A 16,078-nucleotide genomic window follows, 5' to 3' on the forward strand; every position below is an offset into this window, starting at 1 on the left:
ATTTATTTTGATGTTTTTCTATGCTTATTAAAATTTTTCCACCCACAGAAAAAAAAGCTTCAGTGAAACTGGAAAAAGTAAACTATTCAGAACTGCAGTCTTAATTCTTTAAAGCAATTACCTGTGACAACAACATTTAGCCACTTTATCTCACTAAGTTGTGTTCGCAGTGACAACTTCAGCTGTATGTGGGATACATTGTGCTGATTTAATTATTTACAGGAACTTTTGCAACACCACATATGCAGACAAAATATAATCACACCAAATGCTTAGTACTTAAGTTACTTAACTTATTCCCGAGCACTGTCAAATCAGTATCTGTCATGCCTGCGGCTTACTATAATCACCGCAGGCTTTTTGAATGAAAACATGCCCTGAACCAGCTATTAAAAACAGACTCTAACATCATAGGGGAAAATCTTGTTGACACAGCTATCAGGATGCCTGCATTGACACTGCCAGTGAGGGATTGTCCTCCCCCACATGACTGATAATATGACAGCATCCAAGATATAGGAGAGTCCCATCTATGCTAATTAAATCTGTCCCTCTGCTAAACACCTCAGGAACACTAGCAATACCAGCAGCAGCAGCCACTCAGATTGATGGGCAAGTTTCAGACAAACAAGACATGCCAGGAAAATAATGGGCACAAAATACTGTGATTTGGAAGTGTTGAGGGGGAGGTCTTTGCAGACGTCTTGTATTTTACAATAAATATTAATGGAAGTAAACTATCTGCAAGGTCTTTTCGTTCACTGTTGGTACAGCGCCAGGTGAAGCAGGTGTTATGAGTCAGAAAGGAATAAGAACATGCCCAGAGCAGACAATAATCAAAAAGTAACAGTGGGTAATTTGCAGGATCTGCATTATAAATACATGAGAATAAGTTAGGATGTGTCCATCACAAACACTGCCTTTAAAACTTATTCAGATTAGCTGTTCAAGCAAACGCCAACCAACTCTAATCTGACCCAAAATCATTTCAAACGTTACAGTACAAGCATGTAAATACTGCATACCAAACATTATATAGCTATAACATATCATTGCAGTTCTGGTTGTGTTTGTGCCACATTCTCCCTGATGCACTATAAATGGACGCCACATATCTAAAGTAGATATAATGCCGACGAGTCATACTAGAGCTACTGATAGGAGCCATTTGGTTTTGCAGTGGTGACAAGCTGCAAAAGGCTAGAAGGTATTACTCTGATATATTTTCTATGATGCAGGATCATTCATCTCAGTCTAAAAGACAAAAATGATTTCCTTCCACATGAAAAGCAAAAAATACACAAATAAATAGCTACAATATTTGTCAACATGTTTCGTACGACAAAGTGATCTCTTGTCATTAAAATCGCTTGTGCATGGAAAAAAAAGAGCAAAAGTAGAACAATAGTGATACACAGCTTCCTGTCGTGACTGTGTGCATTCATGTCAGGTATGAGTGATTTCAGCAGCGCAGCTATCGATCCAGACATACCTTTGCACACCCCTTCACAACATATCTGTGCCTATAAGCCCTAGTGAGTCATATAGCTCAAGGAGAGAAACAGGAATCATTTTTCAATGCAAATGACATAGCCTGAGGCAGAGCACAGCCTAAAGTGGAAGCTGCTTGAATGCAAATCTCACACTTCCATCTGTTTCCATTCCCTTCAGCAACTGCGCCAGGGCAGCGCTGCCAGAGCTGTACCTTTTTTTGCCCCCTGATCTCTTCTGGGCATAGCTGTTCTTTATAACTGCACAAGCATTGTGCTGACTGCACTGATGGAGCTCTGTTTGTCCTCAAGTCATAAATCTCCTCCACAAACAACTGCCCACTCCTCATACTGAACCATTCCCATGATGCATGCAGTGCTACTGCTGTATATGACACATTCCAGTTAGTTAGCATCCAAAATGTTAGTTTCTTTTGTTTTTTGGCCTCTGAAGATAGTTTTTAATGCTCTTACAGTATGGTGTTCTGCTGTTGCTTTCATAGCACGCCCAAGTACAAGGTGAGAGGTCTTCAAACAAAGTGACGGTGAAAAACAAATGTGTTCTGTAAGGCCATTAGATAAGCTTATTCACAAGAGCAAAAAGTGTAAAGTTCTGCAAGGCTGCAAAAGGGCGCAAAGGTGAAAGAAAAAATAAAACTTTTATGAGGGGAAAACCAGCAAAAAGTTAAAAAGTAAACTTACACTCTCTAAGGTTAGAGCTCCGTGTACATAAAAACAGACACACACGTTGTCATGGTATCTTTTGTGTAAATCTTTTTATTGCCGAGATCCCGGGTGATATCTGTTTAATGAAAACTATCTGTCAAGTGGTAAAAAGGGAAGTCAGGAGGAAAATACTGGTATAAAACAGTGGAGCGCAGGCAGAACTCACAGGAGGGAAAGGTTGCCTTGAGCCTAATAGCTATAACGAGCTGATGTGCTGTCATTGCACTGTTAAGAAAAACCCCATGATTCTGCAATAACAATCACAAAGTAATTTTGGCAATATTATTCTAAAGCTGCTGACAGATCTGGTTGAGGTGCTGACAGTCTGAACACCTTGATCGTGGAAAGTGCCATTGATAGCTCTTCTTTAAAAGGCCAACTATTGGCGAAACCAAAGCGGAAATGTGCAGTCAGCAGAAATCTGCCTGCACGACAAACTGCCAAGACCTCACTGTGACTGTCGCAAACACTCACATGCACTCTTGTGTGTACAGCACAAAGCATATGCACACACACACACCGACACACTCACACCTGTGTACAGACACAGGCCCATGATTTCAGCACAGGAAAGCCCACAGGATACCGTGAAGTCAGCTTTCAGTCGAGGTTTCTGAGCAGATTTCCTCAAAGCGCCATCAAAATCAGAGCCCCTGCACGGCTTCATCATGCAGGCCACAAAAACTAGAGAGGGAATATTATGATAAGATCTGAACCAAGGAGTGTTTGCTATGTATTTTTGTGCTTTGGTTTGTTTTAGCTTCGACTAGAACAAACAAAAAAGTAATGTACACTACCAGTCAAAAGTTTGGACACATTTTCTCATTTAGTGGTTTTTATTTACCGTAATTTCCAGACTATAAGCCGCTACTTTTTTGTCACGCTTTGAACCCTGTGGCTTATACAACGATGTGGCTAATGTATAGATTTTTACGTGCGAGCTTCATGCCATCAACACATTTAGCCTCACATCAGACCAATAAAATTACCGAACAGGTCACAGTGGACCAATGACACTGTTCGAATTAAATCAAACACACTCACACTAAATTCTTCAAATCAGTCATTTTGCGCTTGATGCACACACCCTCATCATGGAAAACACACAAAGAAATGCATATGATGCAGCTGTTGCAGGCCAAGCCTGCTCTCCTTTAACCTAGGCAGGTTGCGGTGTGTGTGTGTGTGTGTGTGAGAGAGAGAGAGAGAGAGAGAGAGAGAGAGAGAGAGAGAGAGAGAGAGAGAGAGAGAGCGAGAGTGTGACGTGATGAGGAACGCTGCAGCGGTGTGTGTTGCAGAGACGAGTGTGGTAGTGGAGGCATAGTGAGATGCACCTTGATGATATAGCCAGTCATAGAGGACAAGTGTGAGAAGCCAGTGTACCCTGGATGAACTGTAAATGTGGACAGTTTGCTGCCAGTTCAATAAAGTGCCTCGTTCTCCCCCTGCAAAGTTTGTCCGGACTTATATCTGGCGGTTACCATTAACGAGCCACGCTAAGCTACGGGCTCTAGCGCTACCCGAGGCTGCCCAACCGCGGTTCGGCGGCCGCTGTTCAAGATTAACTGGTGTTCCGATCAACTGGTGATACCAGCGTTTCGTAGGCGTGGCTTTTCAGGACCCCTTACCTACTGACCAGGTAATAAACAATGGGACAACTTCATCTATAAAATGAGATTTCTGTTGTTCTATAAATTTCGGTCTTGACAAAATAACTGGGAATAGGAGGCGTTCTCATTTTAAAAGCCATGCGCTGTCGGGCTAAATGAAAGAAAAACTACGTCAACGTGGTTGGGACCAGTGGAGCTGCGGTCACTGATTCCTGTTAAAACCAAGCAGCAGACAGGAGACCAGGACACGGTGTGCACGTTATTTAACAAGAAGCTCACCAAACCTTGTGATAACAGAATGCCAAAGTATTGCAGTATAACATCAATATATTGATACAGTATTGGCAGGTTTAGATCACATTGTAGCTACACTGTCTTATTTAAATACACAAACGTCAAAATTTTACCAAAACAGTCCAGCAGTATTTAACGTATTCAATTTGAAATGCAGCAATTTAGCAAAATTCACAGGACATTCATGTTCAAACCAACAGCAGAATTTTGTTGTGTCATACTACTCTAAACTGACATGTCATTGAGAAAAGACAGCAATTCCTTTAGGTAAGGCACATGTACTGGGACTGTCAAGTAGCTCAGCTGGCCGAAAGGGCGATCTGTGAACAGGAGGGTAAGGCCAACGCAGTAGCCTGGGTTCAGCTCCAGTTCACGGCTTTTTGCTGCAGGTGTTCTTTTCTGTCCCTCTATTAACCTGTCAAATAAAGCCAATAAAAATGCAAAAAAAAAAACAAAAAAAAAAAGAGGAACATTTATTCACAGCTATTGGTAATCTCCATCTGTGGGTGGATACCCCACACAAGACGTGTTTGTGTGTGCGTGTGTGCATATATGTGTAAGTGTATATAAGTGTATATATATATATATATATATATATATATATATATATATATATATATATAAACGGCAGTAAAACGTATTGAGGTATATATATATATATATATATATATATATATATATATATATATATATATATATATATATATATATATACCTCAATACGTTATATATATATATATATATATATATATATATATATATATATATATATATATACCTCAATACGTTTTACTGCCGTTTTACTTTAAACCTTGTATAAAACACGTTTGATGGGGGGGGGGGGGGGGGGGGGGAGGAGGGGGGAAGAAAAAAAAGAATCCGCACCAGAGTTGAGGGAGTTTAGGGGAGCGATTCTCATTTACATATTGACATTGATTTGGTCGACGTACGGCACTGTTCGGAAAAAGCATGTATTTAATTAAAAGTTTTTTTTTAAAAATCTTTCTGTGTAAATATCTCATGTTACAACGTGGACACCTGCGGCTTATAGTCAGGTGCGGCTTGTATATGTACAAAATTTCTTTTCTTTTTTTAAATTTAGTGGGTGCGGCTTATATTCACGTGCGCTCAATAGTCCGGAAATTATGGTAATTATTTTATACATTGTAGATTAATACTGAAGACCAAGACTCAAAACTATAAAAGAATACATATGGAATTATGTTGTAATCAAAAAGGGTAAGTCTTCAGTATTAATCTACAATGTAGAAAATAGTACAAATAAATAAAAAGCATTGAATGAGAAAGTCTGTCCAAACTTTTGACTGGTAATGTATGTAAATGCAGTAGGAAAAGTGGTATAGGCCAAACAGCTTTAAACTGCATAAGCCATTAAGTGTTTATTTCTTTTGTTTAATATTTATATCTCTTAGGGCATTAAAAAGGATGCCTTGCTGTTCAAATGCAGTGCCTGAGCTCAAACTCACCATCAGCTGAAATATCCTTTGGAAAGTCTCTGTCTAATTCTATCAGCTCCTGGGCTGCTGCTCTGTTGCTGACTTTGACTGCTGACCTTCCCATGGAGCCGGGTAGGCAGAAAGGCAGTTGCCTCACAGAAATCAATAAACTATCACATTATCATTTACTGTGCTGAGTCCTTGAAGCAAACTGTCTTCTTGATTGTATGAAGGATGATGTCTGACTGCATCAGCATTAAGGTCATCTCACTTATACACCCACTCAGCCAGAAAAGAACTGTATACAGTGACTTCAGTTCATTTCATATTCAGTAATAAAAACTTTGATTACAGCTGGGCTTTCATGTTTTTATGAGTACAGAAGCACCTCTAATCTCTGGACTGCAAAAGTGTTACATGTTATTTCAGCCAGATCACAACTGAATAAAAAAAGATAATAATTCAGCTACAATACCGGTCAAAAGTTTTAGAACACTCCAATTTTTCCAGTGTTTTATTGGAAATTATGCATGTTAATGTCTAGTGGTACTGTGAAATGAAAGCATAGAACAAATAAATAAATAAACTTTTTTAAAAATCTAGTTCGAAACCAAAATGTATTCTAAACTTTTGGCTAAACTTTTTTTGTTCCCTGAAAAAGGCCATTTTGTCTAATTCTGAAAAGTACATTGTTTTTCAGTATTGGGTAACCATACTTTTTTTTTTTTTTTTTAACTTTTGGCAGTTCACCACTTACTTTTGTATCATTTCAGTCCTTAATTGAAGGACATTTGGCCTTCAAATTTTTTTGAAAAATAAACCTTCTCCTTTACAATTTTCTGCTCCGTATTCATCAACAATAGGCAACAAACTATCAAATGTTTGATTGGCTTAGCTTACACATCAATGGTACCATTTTTATTCCATGTTTTATTTGTTGTTTGCTAACCCTACTCTAATCACTGTAACGGGGTTGCTAATCCATGCTAATGTTAGCTTTTTCTCAGGAGTAGAAGCTAGATATTTAGCTAGCTGTTACTGCTGTCCAAGAGGACAGTCTGATGGAATAAAGTAAAAAGTATTTGTCTTATCCTGATAATATGCATAACAGCATTGCATGAGGTAGAGTGAGAGGAGAGAGGAGGAGAGGAGATGGCTTTGCTCTACCCATTCTTTTGGAAAACTGTTTGCTGATGTTAGTTCCAGCATATCATGTGATTCACTATGTTCTTCCTCTTCTACCAGCTAAAAAGACAAGCGTTTCATGCATATTAACTATTGTTTAAAATATTTAGTTGATTAAAAAAATTCCCACAATTACAAAAAACATTACAAGAAAAAGATAATACCAAATTAAGGAGATACAAATTTGATTTTAACTGTTTTATTTGAGATTCAATTTGGTCATCATTGGGGTGGGACAAGAGAAAAATGGCATCTTAGGGTGAACTCCAGACTTATTTGAAAAATATTTTCAAACATTCTTTTCTCCTGTATTTTTTAGATTTGATCTCAGGACAAGAAAATTTACACAACAACTGCATGTTTTAGTATTTTGTACATGGATTATTTGAAATTTGATGGGTGGGACGTAAAATGTCCTCCAGTCCTGGAATGACCCTTCAAGCTATTCATTGGACTTGAACTACTTGAATTTCAATTTAAAAAATGGAAAAATTAGGGCATTCTAAAACTTTTGACCGGTAGTATATGTGCAAAGGTTTTGAGAAGTCTGCCTTTTAGTGAACCAGCACAGCCACACAAGTGTTCAAGGAAAGATTTAAAACATGTGATGGAGCATTAAAACATGACACACCACCAAACGTATGTCTGTCACATGAATCATTGACATGACTCTGGGTCAAAGGTGCTTGCAAAGTGTACAAGGTGTGGCTGTCAAATAAAGAGACTGGGATTATGTCAGTAGATAGAGTGTGTATTCATGAATCAAGTATAAATGACAGCAAATTTCTGGCAGCTGGATCATTATTTATGATCCAAAACTAAGCTCTACTAATTGTGTTCAACATTTAAAAGTTATTTATTATCATTTATTAATAAAATACCTAAGATAATAAAGGATAAAGAATAAGGCTAGTTACACTTTCATGGATCGGTAACATGCATTCTGTATAACAAACTGCAGTCTTTTAAACATAATTTAGAAAACAAAACAGATAAAAATCCCTTCAGTGCAAAGTAACCAGTCACGAGGCATAATTGGAAAACTTCATCGCAGTAAAGTCAATAGTAATATTCTTATGTTGTCTTAACTTGTCTGAACAGTCCTAGTTTTGTCTCCAGGAAAGAATCAGATTTTACATTACTGAACTTGGAAAAAGAGCACATTGCTGTTAGAATTTGGCTGCAGTTTAAGTAAATTCTGGAAGTTATAGTCAGTTCAAACTTAATAAAACAGACTTATAGTATTACTCTCATTATTTACCAGTCATTCCTCATCCTAAATTGTAATTGCAATTTGCTAAATATATTACTCCTAATTCCAATTCAGTTTTTTACCATATGACCCCAATGTAATGAAAATGATTAGAATTTAATTTGTTCTGCTCAAAGCACTGACAGATGAAATTAAAAAAACTCAGTGGGAAGCAAATCTTCACAGAAATACTTTTCCAGTGTACAACCCACACCCACATCAGTGCCATTACTTTACATTTGGACTATGTCCCATGTAGGAAATAGCTCTGTAATTGCTAACATTATTTGCATCATTTCATTTAAGATTAATCTATGTTGCTTTTACTGTTCCTGTGAGGAACCATATGTCATTCTGCCATAAGTGTACATGAACAATTGAATGATTTCAAATTAAAATTGCAGTTTGAAACAATTACAGCTTGCATATTGTGAACCCTGTGACTTAGGATATGAACTACCATTCAAAAGTTTGGGGTCACTTAAAAATGTCCTTTTTTTTCCAAAGTTATCTTTGGGCCTTTTTTAGATAGCACAGTGTAGACAGACAGGAAAGGAGAGAGAAGAGTTGGAGGAAGACATGCAGCAAAGGGCCGTGAGCGGGAATCGAACTCAGGTCGCTATGTCGAGGACCAGCCCCTGTACATGGGTTGCCTGCTTAACCTGTTGAGCTATCCGGGCGGTTGAAATTAGGGCTGCAACTAACGATTATTTTAATAATCGATTAATCGGCCGATTATTTTTTTTCGATTAATCGATGAATCGGATAAAAAAACAACACATTTTTAATTTCCGCCGCTTTATTCAGAAAGAGAAGATTTGGACTGACAGAGCAAATAAGATCATTGAAGCGAAGCCTTCGTCTTCAACCATCAACAGAAGCCTCATGCCAGTGAGCATCATGTTGAGGATGCTGTCAGTCAGGACAGATGCTTGCTGTGGTTGACATGATGTCTTTCTCATCATGAAGCCTGTCATTGTTTGCTGTTCAAGAAATGAGAAAGATAGTATAGTTTGAGTATGTATTATAGCACAATTTACAACAACTCAGTAATTATCTTGTTTTATTTGCAGTATTAGGTTAAGGCAAGTAAGTAGTCCAAAGAGCAAAACACAAAGTATGCACGCACACACACACACACACACACACACACACACACACACACACACACACGCACACACATATAGATAGATACATAGATAGACAGACAGATAGATAGATAGATAGATAGGACAAGCACCATAAAAAATACTACATACTAAATAAGTTACTTTAACCCCTGTTTGGTCTAAATGCAGTTCATCCTGCCTCACTCCAACACAGACCAGTGTCTTCACTCAGACTTTGTGAGAAAATTAAAACTTGAGGCTTAATCTTTAAATTATTATCACCATTGTGGGCAAGTTACGTTTATTTATAAAGCATATTCAAACCCTGCTTAAGCTGATTAAAGTGAAATAAAAAGTTTCACACGCGCACGCACACACACACACACACACACACGCACACACACGTGCCCTATCACTGTCATTAATCAGCTAACAAACGCTAGCATCAGGAGAGCTACCAGAGAGACTAACGTTACGTTTCCTCACTGTAAAACGGAACAAACGTAGGATAATGTAGTGACTTACCTGCTGTTGAGCTCCTTCATCCTCATCGGCGACTCCAACGTGTTTCCGTTTCAGGTGCTGCATCATTACCGTGGTGCTCCCGTACATCATATCACTTTTGCAAAGCTTGCATGCTACGCATGTTTGTTGTTTTCTGAAGCGTGAAATGCTGCCACACTTCTGAGGATTTCGGTCCGACTGTTTTCTCCGTGTCGGTCACGTTCGGTTGAAATTACTCTGAATTTACTTTCGCTTTGCCGCCACCTCGTTCTGTTCAACTCGCTCTAGAGGTGGAATTATTTAAAAAAAAACAAAAAACAAAAACAAAAAAACTTTATTTCAGTCAGCCAGCATTGACAAAGCTCTGCAGGTGAAGTTGACGGCTCCGCGACATGGCGAGTGACGCACGAATCGCGCGACACAACGAATCGATAATGAAATTCGTTGCCAACGCTTTTAATAATCGATTATTATCGATTTTATCGATTCGTTGTTGCAGCCCTAGTTGAAATGTCCTTATTTTTGAAAGAAAAGCAGTTTTCTTCAATGACAATAACATTAAATTATTCAGAAATAGTGTAGACATTGTTAATGTGGTAAATGACTATTCTAGCTGGAAATGGCAGATTTTTAATGGAATATCTACATAGGGGTACAGAGGAACATTTTCAGCAACCATCACTCCTCTCTTCTAATGCTACATTGTTGTAGCTAATGCTGTTGAAAGGCTAATTGCTGATTAGAAAACCTTTGTGAAATTATGTTAGCACATGAATAAAAGTGTGAGTTTTCATGGAAAACAGGAAATTATCTGGGGACCCCAAACTTTTGAACGGTAGTGTACATTATACAGAGTAACTGAGCAAAACTTTAAACTGCCGTGTCAATGATTTTACAAATTTATATTGTATCATATGTTTTAAATGTGGTAGACAGTGAATACTGAACTCTTAGCCCCAGTGAGCATTACAATGAAATAGCCTTGAACACGGTGTTGTAAATGCTGTTCATTAGACAAGTTTGCTATAGGACACTGTTACTACAGGAACAGTTTTAGCATCATGTCTATTTCTTTCAGCATCACAAATTAAATTCCATTCACCTCCTTTGTATTGGGATGGAAGCAAAAATCTTAAAAGCAGTTACTTCACAGATACCAGGCTACATGGAAAATCTGTGATCTTGGGTGACCTTTTCCATTCAGTACACCAGGATGCCTTATGGAATATATACAAGGTTCATCTTCTTAGGCCGTATCCATCAACATGAATCATGCAATCCTGTGATTTTCCCCCAGAACTGTATCAGCAGCATCACTTCACACTTGACATTACCACTTGTCACAGGGTGTGTGTGATGAGCCATCTGGCATCTAAATAGTGAACAAATAGATGTAGCATAACATCACAGTATCTCATATCTGCGGTGGTGTGTTTGGATGGAGTGTAAGCATGACATTATCCCAGACATAATGACATAACACTGATTTTCAGTTAATTTTATCCACCGCCCATAAGTAATTTTCCCCAGTACTGTGACAGGAATCAGAGGCAACTTACCAGCTGGGTGACTCAGTAACTGGAACATCTGTCAAAATGAGGAAAACAGACACCATGAGACAAACTGTTCCAAAGTGGAGGACAAATAAAAAAAAAAACACAAATGCAACATTTCTGAATTGTAAAAAGACAGTTTGTGAACTAATTACTTTAATTACAGACTTTTCAAAGACTGCATTTGGCTACATGAAGGACACTGAAGTTTGTGAACAACTAAGTCTGAGAAAATTACTAAGAATGTGAAACATAGTCACCACTGAAACAGATTTTGCATGGTTGCAGTGTATTCTCACAGCAAATCTATGTACAAGAAAGGTGCTGTTAAATGCTATCATCGATTTCCTTCATGTAAACTGATGTCCTCTGGTGAGGCAGGATCTGAATCTCAGCTGCTCTCAGCCCTCGATTACATAACAGACCTCCACTGCACACCATCATCAACGCCCAGAATTCCCCAACGCATCTCCACAGCCCACTTAACGGATTACCACCCATAGACTGAGTAAAAAGGCTTTTAATTAAGCACTAATCGCTTCATTTTGTCCAACTGAATTTCACAAAGACCTAAATCTCCCCTTTTATCCGGGCGTGTAATTACCAGGGTCTGTTTGGCAACATTAGCCAGGTACATCTACAGAACTTCATCCAATTAAAGGGGAAAGAGTTAACTCTGCTCTATAGCGCCCGTCTGCCTCTGGCAACAATTAAATCTTGTTAGGTAGAGATTAAAACCGCAAACAAATGGCTGGAGACACTCACACAGTGTGTGGCAACAGAAAACTGGTCAGATTGCGCTATGTAAAAAAAAAAATCTCTCTCAGAGGCAGCTTGCCCAAGACAAGCAAACTGCAGAAGTAGATAGCAGTTCATTGTAATGCCCAGAGGCTTTTTAATGTCAGCGAGAGGTTGGAGAATATGAGTTTTAGTTACAGTACAGCAACTCTAACCAACTCAGAACATATCTATTTACATTAATATTCGCCTGACAATGTTCAATCAGCTATTGACATCCACATCCGTTAGCAACACAACACAGTCCAGCATTTTCCACCTTCAAGGTAATAAAGTTGCATTCTGTTCTGTTTGTGTGTTATTTGAGTTTTTGCATGCAGCCTGTGGAGGTAGTAGAAGCTCCTGCACACCCTCAGTCCACCCACACAGATGTTTTCACTTAGTGAGGTGATTAGGGCTTCATTTTATACTTCTCCTTCACTGCATTTCAGAGGTATTTATTTGTTTAACTACTTCAACTCAGAACAAATTATCAGCTCATTAAATACAAATTAGTGCTCATTAGACTTGAACAGTTTTTAAACAACTAATATTTCCACTTTTCCACGGGGCGGCTGTGGCTCAGGTGGTAGAGCGGGCCGTCCAATGATCGAAGGTCGGCGGTTCGATTCCCGCTCTGTCCCAGTCATGTGCTGTTGTGTCCTTGGGCAAGACACTTTACCCACCTTGCCTCCAGTGCTGCTACTCACACTGGAGTATGAATGCGTATGAATGTTGGTGGTGGTCGGAGGCCGTAGGCGTGGATTGGCAGCCACGCTTCCGTCAGTCTGCCCCAGGGCAGCTGTGGCTAAAAATGTAGTTTACCACCGCCGAGTGAGAATGTGTGAGTGAATGAATAATGGATTCATTGTGAGGTGCCTTGAAAAGCGCTATATAAATCTAATCCATTATTATTATTTACCAGCCACAGCATTAAATCATGGGACAGTCATAAGTGGCACAAGAACATTTCTTTATTTTATATGTAAAACCCATCAGTAAATCCTGTTAATGACAGCATAGACACTGGAAAAAATACTCAAGTATTGACTGCAATCTTAAATGTCATTCCTGATTATTCTCTAAAGCATAGGCATTTCTTTAGTGATAATTCACTTTGACATCCCTTTGCTATTAAGCTATTACCATAGGCATAAAGTTGTGTATTTGCATGTTATGACTGTTTTGACCCAGATAAGAGCAGCTGTAGATGTATATAAACTGGGTGATACAGCTCTTCCAAGCAGAGGACACACCCACATGCACCGCAATAACACTCAATAAAAACATAAAAAGCAGTTGACTTTAATTCTTGAAAAACTGCTTTTACATTACTCATAGACGCAACAACTACAGGCAGAAACCTGCAGACAAAAGCGCAGACTGGTCCGTTACAATTCACCAGAATGCAAGAAATAAAGTGTTCAAGATTGAAAATGTATTGAAGAAGAACCCCCAAAACCAGTCACTCATCTCCTTCAAAAAGTTTGTCCTTGATGACACTTTTCAGTACAAGTTGTCACATGTAGCTGACTAGCAAGTAAGTGCCTGCAGATACACGGTGGTACTTTATTACTCTGGGTTTGTTCACAGGTGCAGGGTGTGTACACTCTGCTCATTCACTGTTTTAAACTGGAGCAGTCACCAAGACTAACAGCTAAGCTAGTAGGGTAACTGTTTACAGTTCAAGCACCTTCAAACTGCTGGCTGGTTACAAAGTTACTATGTGTTGATTTTTATTCCAACATCTAATCATTCCAGAAAATACCAGCAGGGGCGGCTCATGTTAGAGTTGTTAAAAGGCACCTTTGACCGAACAGAAGGAGGAACAGAAGTGACTGTATGTAAAACAAAAGTTATTTTTAAGTGGACTCAGCCTCTTTATGACATTGTTAGTCTGCCAAGGAACGCAGCGGAGTTATGTGACAATCAGTGCACGTTTGTCTGTTTGTTTGTCTGTTAGCAACATTACTCAAAAACGGACCAACAGATCAGGATGAAATTTTCAGAGAAGGTCAGAAATGACACAAGGACCAAGTGATTAGCTTGTGGCAGTTATGCGGCTTATAGTCTGGATCCACGGATTTGTTAAAGATGTCTGTATAATAGCAGCATGGCGTCACTGTAACTATGACAACAAGCGAACACTATGTCAGCTGCCTGCTAATGATCACATGATTGCGATCCTGCTACAAATCGACCGATGCGAACCGCAAATTTTTTTAAAGCTTTCACTCGTTGGAAAATGTACAACGACTGAGCTGCCTTGATGGAGTACCACGCTCTCTGAGTGCTTTTCTTGTTTTATTAAGTGACATATCTTTTCACCCAGTATGTTAAAATAATATAAAATAATAAAATTACACTACCAGTCAGAAGTTTGGATACACCTTCTGATTCAATGGTTTTTATTTAATTATTTTGTACATTGTAGATTAATATTGAAGACATCAAAACTATAAAATAATACATATGTAATTATGTTGTAAACAAAAAAGTGTTAATCTTCAGTATTAATCTTCAATGCAGAAAATAATCCAAATAAATAAAAAGCATTGAATGTGAAGGTGTGTCCAAACTTTTGACTGGTAGTGTATGTCGGTACATATTACCATTAATTGCTGTATAGAGAAGACATGTAACCCAAATTAACATCTGCTTTTGGGGAGAAAAAAGTACAGCAGTCACTGCAGAAATGTATTGATTTCTTATATAGTTTCATCAATAAGATCTAAGACTGTGCATTGTGCACATGCAACATGTGTGAGCAGTAACTGTCATGAGTCAAGACAAACAGCCCTGTCAAGCACTGTCATGTTCCCGGATCTCTCTTAAGCTGTCTCCAATCGGTGGCCCTTCAACTGGGATTTCAGTTTGAGGAAGAGGAAGAAATCACAGGAGGTCACATCTAGCCAACAGAGTGGATGGGGAGTGACAATTTTGTTGTGGCCAAAAAATCCATGCTCAATCGCTGCCCTGTAATCTTACATTTCCACAGAGACATTTTTAGACACAGAGGGGTTCCCAACATTGGACACTTGCTGGGCATACAGATGGGCAGTATCACAATGTATTACAACATGATGAAAACAGGAACACAACACAGGATTCACTCTCCTGCAGACACACAAACATTGGCTGCATTACACGCTTCACTCCTGTGCTGCCTGCTCCTGGATTTCAAACTGGACCCCATGGCAGCTCATTTGAAACTTGTTTATATTATGAAAACAGTTCACTAAAATGTCCTTCCTTCTGAAAACATTTGAGGTTAGAAATAGGTCATGAGAATGAGAAGTAAGCAAACCTACATGCCATCTCTCAAAATGCATCACAATGTTGCCAGAATGTACTGCAAGGCTGCTTCCATTGACAATGAATGGGAAGCACTGAAGCGACTTCCATACCATAACCACGACACATAACACTGAAGCACTCAAATGAAATTGTGCCGAATATTCTCTCTCAGTCACCTCAGGATGCTACAGTACAGCTGTGCCTTGACAGTCCAACCCTGAAGCACTAATTAAAGGTGCACAACCTGACCTGACATGTCTTGTCAAGTGTTGGAAGTTGTGTGATCTTTCACTGTAAAAAGTGTTGTTTCATCCCTCTGTGGTAGCTGCACGCCCACCTCTCGTCAACAGTGATATGGTATGAAGGTGGGTTCATCCAGGGCTGCTAACTGACCTGATGTTTGCTCTCTGCTCCAGTTTGTGACCAAGAGAGAGACTGCAAATGTGTACTACAAGTATTTACAAAAACATGTCTTACATACACTACCGTTCACAAATTTGAGATCACATAGAAATGTCCTTATTTTTGAAAGAAAAGCATTTTTTTCAATGACGATAACATTAAATGAATCAGAAATCCAGTCTAGACATTGTTAATGTGATAAATGACTATCTGCTGGAAACGACAGTTTTTTATTGGAATATCTCTATAGGGGTACAGAAGAACATTTCCAGCAACCATCACTCCTGTGTTCTAATGCTACATTGTGTTAGCTAATGCTGTTGAAAGGCTAATTGATGATTAGAAAACCCTTGTGCAATGTTAGCACATGAATAAAAGTGTGAGTTTTCATGGAAAACATGAGATTGTCTGGGTGACCCCAA

At 38.8% G+C, this 16,078-nt stretch overlaps 1 protein-coding gene across 2 annotated transcripts in view; it reads right to left on the reverse strand.

The window, feature by feature from the left end:
- The window catches only part of arhgef10la (Rho guanine nucleotide exchange factor (GEF) 10-like a), a 135,567-nt gene that overhangs the window by 107,950 nt on the left and 11,539 nt on the right, over positions 1-16,078 (reverse strand). For both annotated transcript variants that reach the window (XM_055010495.1, XM_055010494.1), the window contains exon 3: positions 11,187-11,214. In XM_055010495.1, coding sequence (XP_054866470.1) covers positions 11,187-11,214 — 28 coding nt within the window. The remainder of the gene's footprint in view (positions 1-11,186; positions 11,215-16,078) is intronic.

Source organism: Amphiprion ocellaris, chromosome 5, assembly GCF_022539595.1.
Source record: "Amphiprion ocellaris isolate individual 3 ecotype Okinawa chromosome 5, ASM2253959v1, whole genome shotgun sequence".
In the NCBI taxonomy this organism is placed as follows: Eukaryota; Metazoa; Chordata; class Actinopteri; family Pomacentridae; genus Amphiprion; species Amphiprion ocellaris.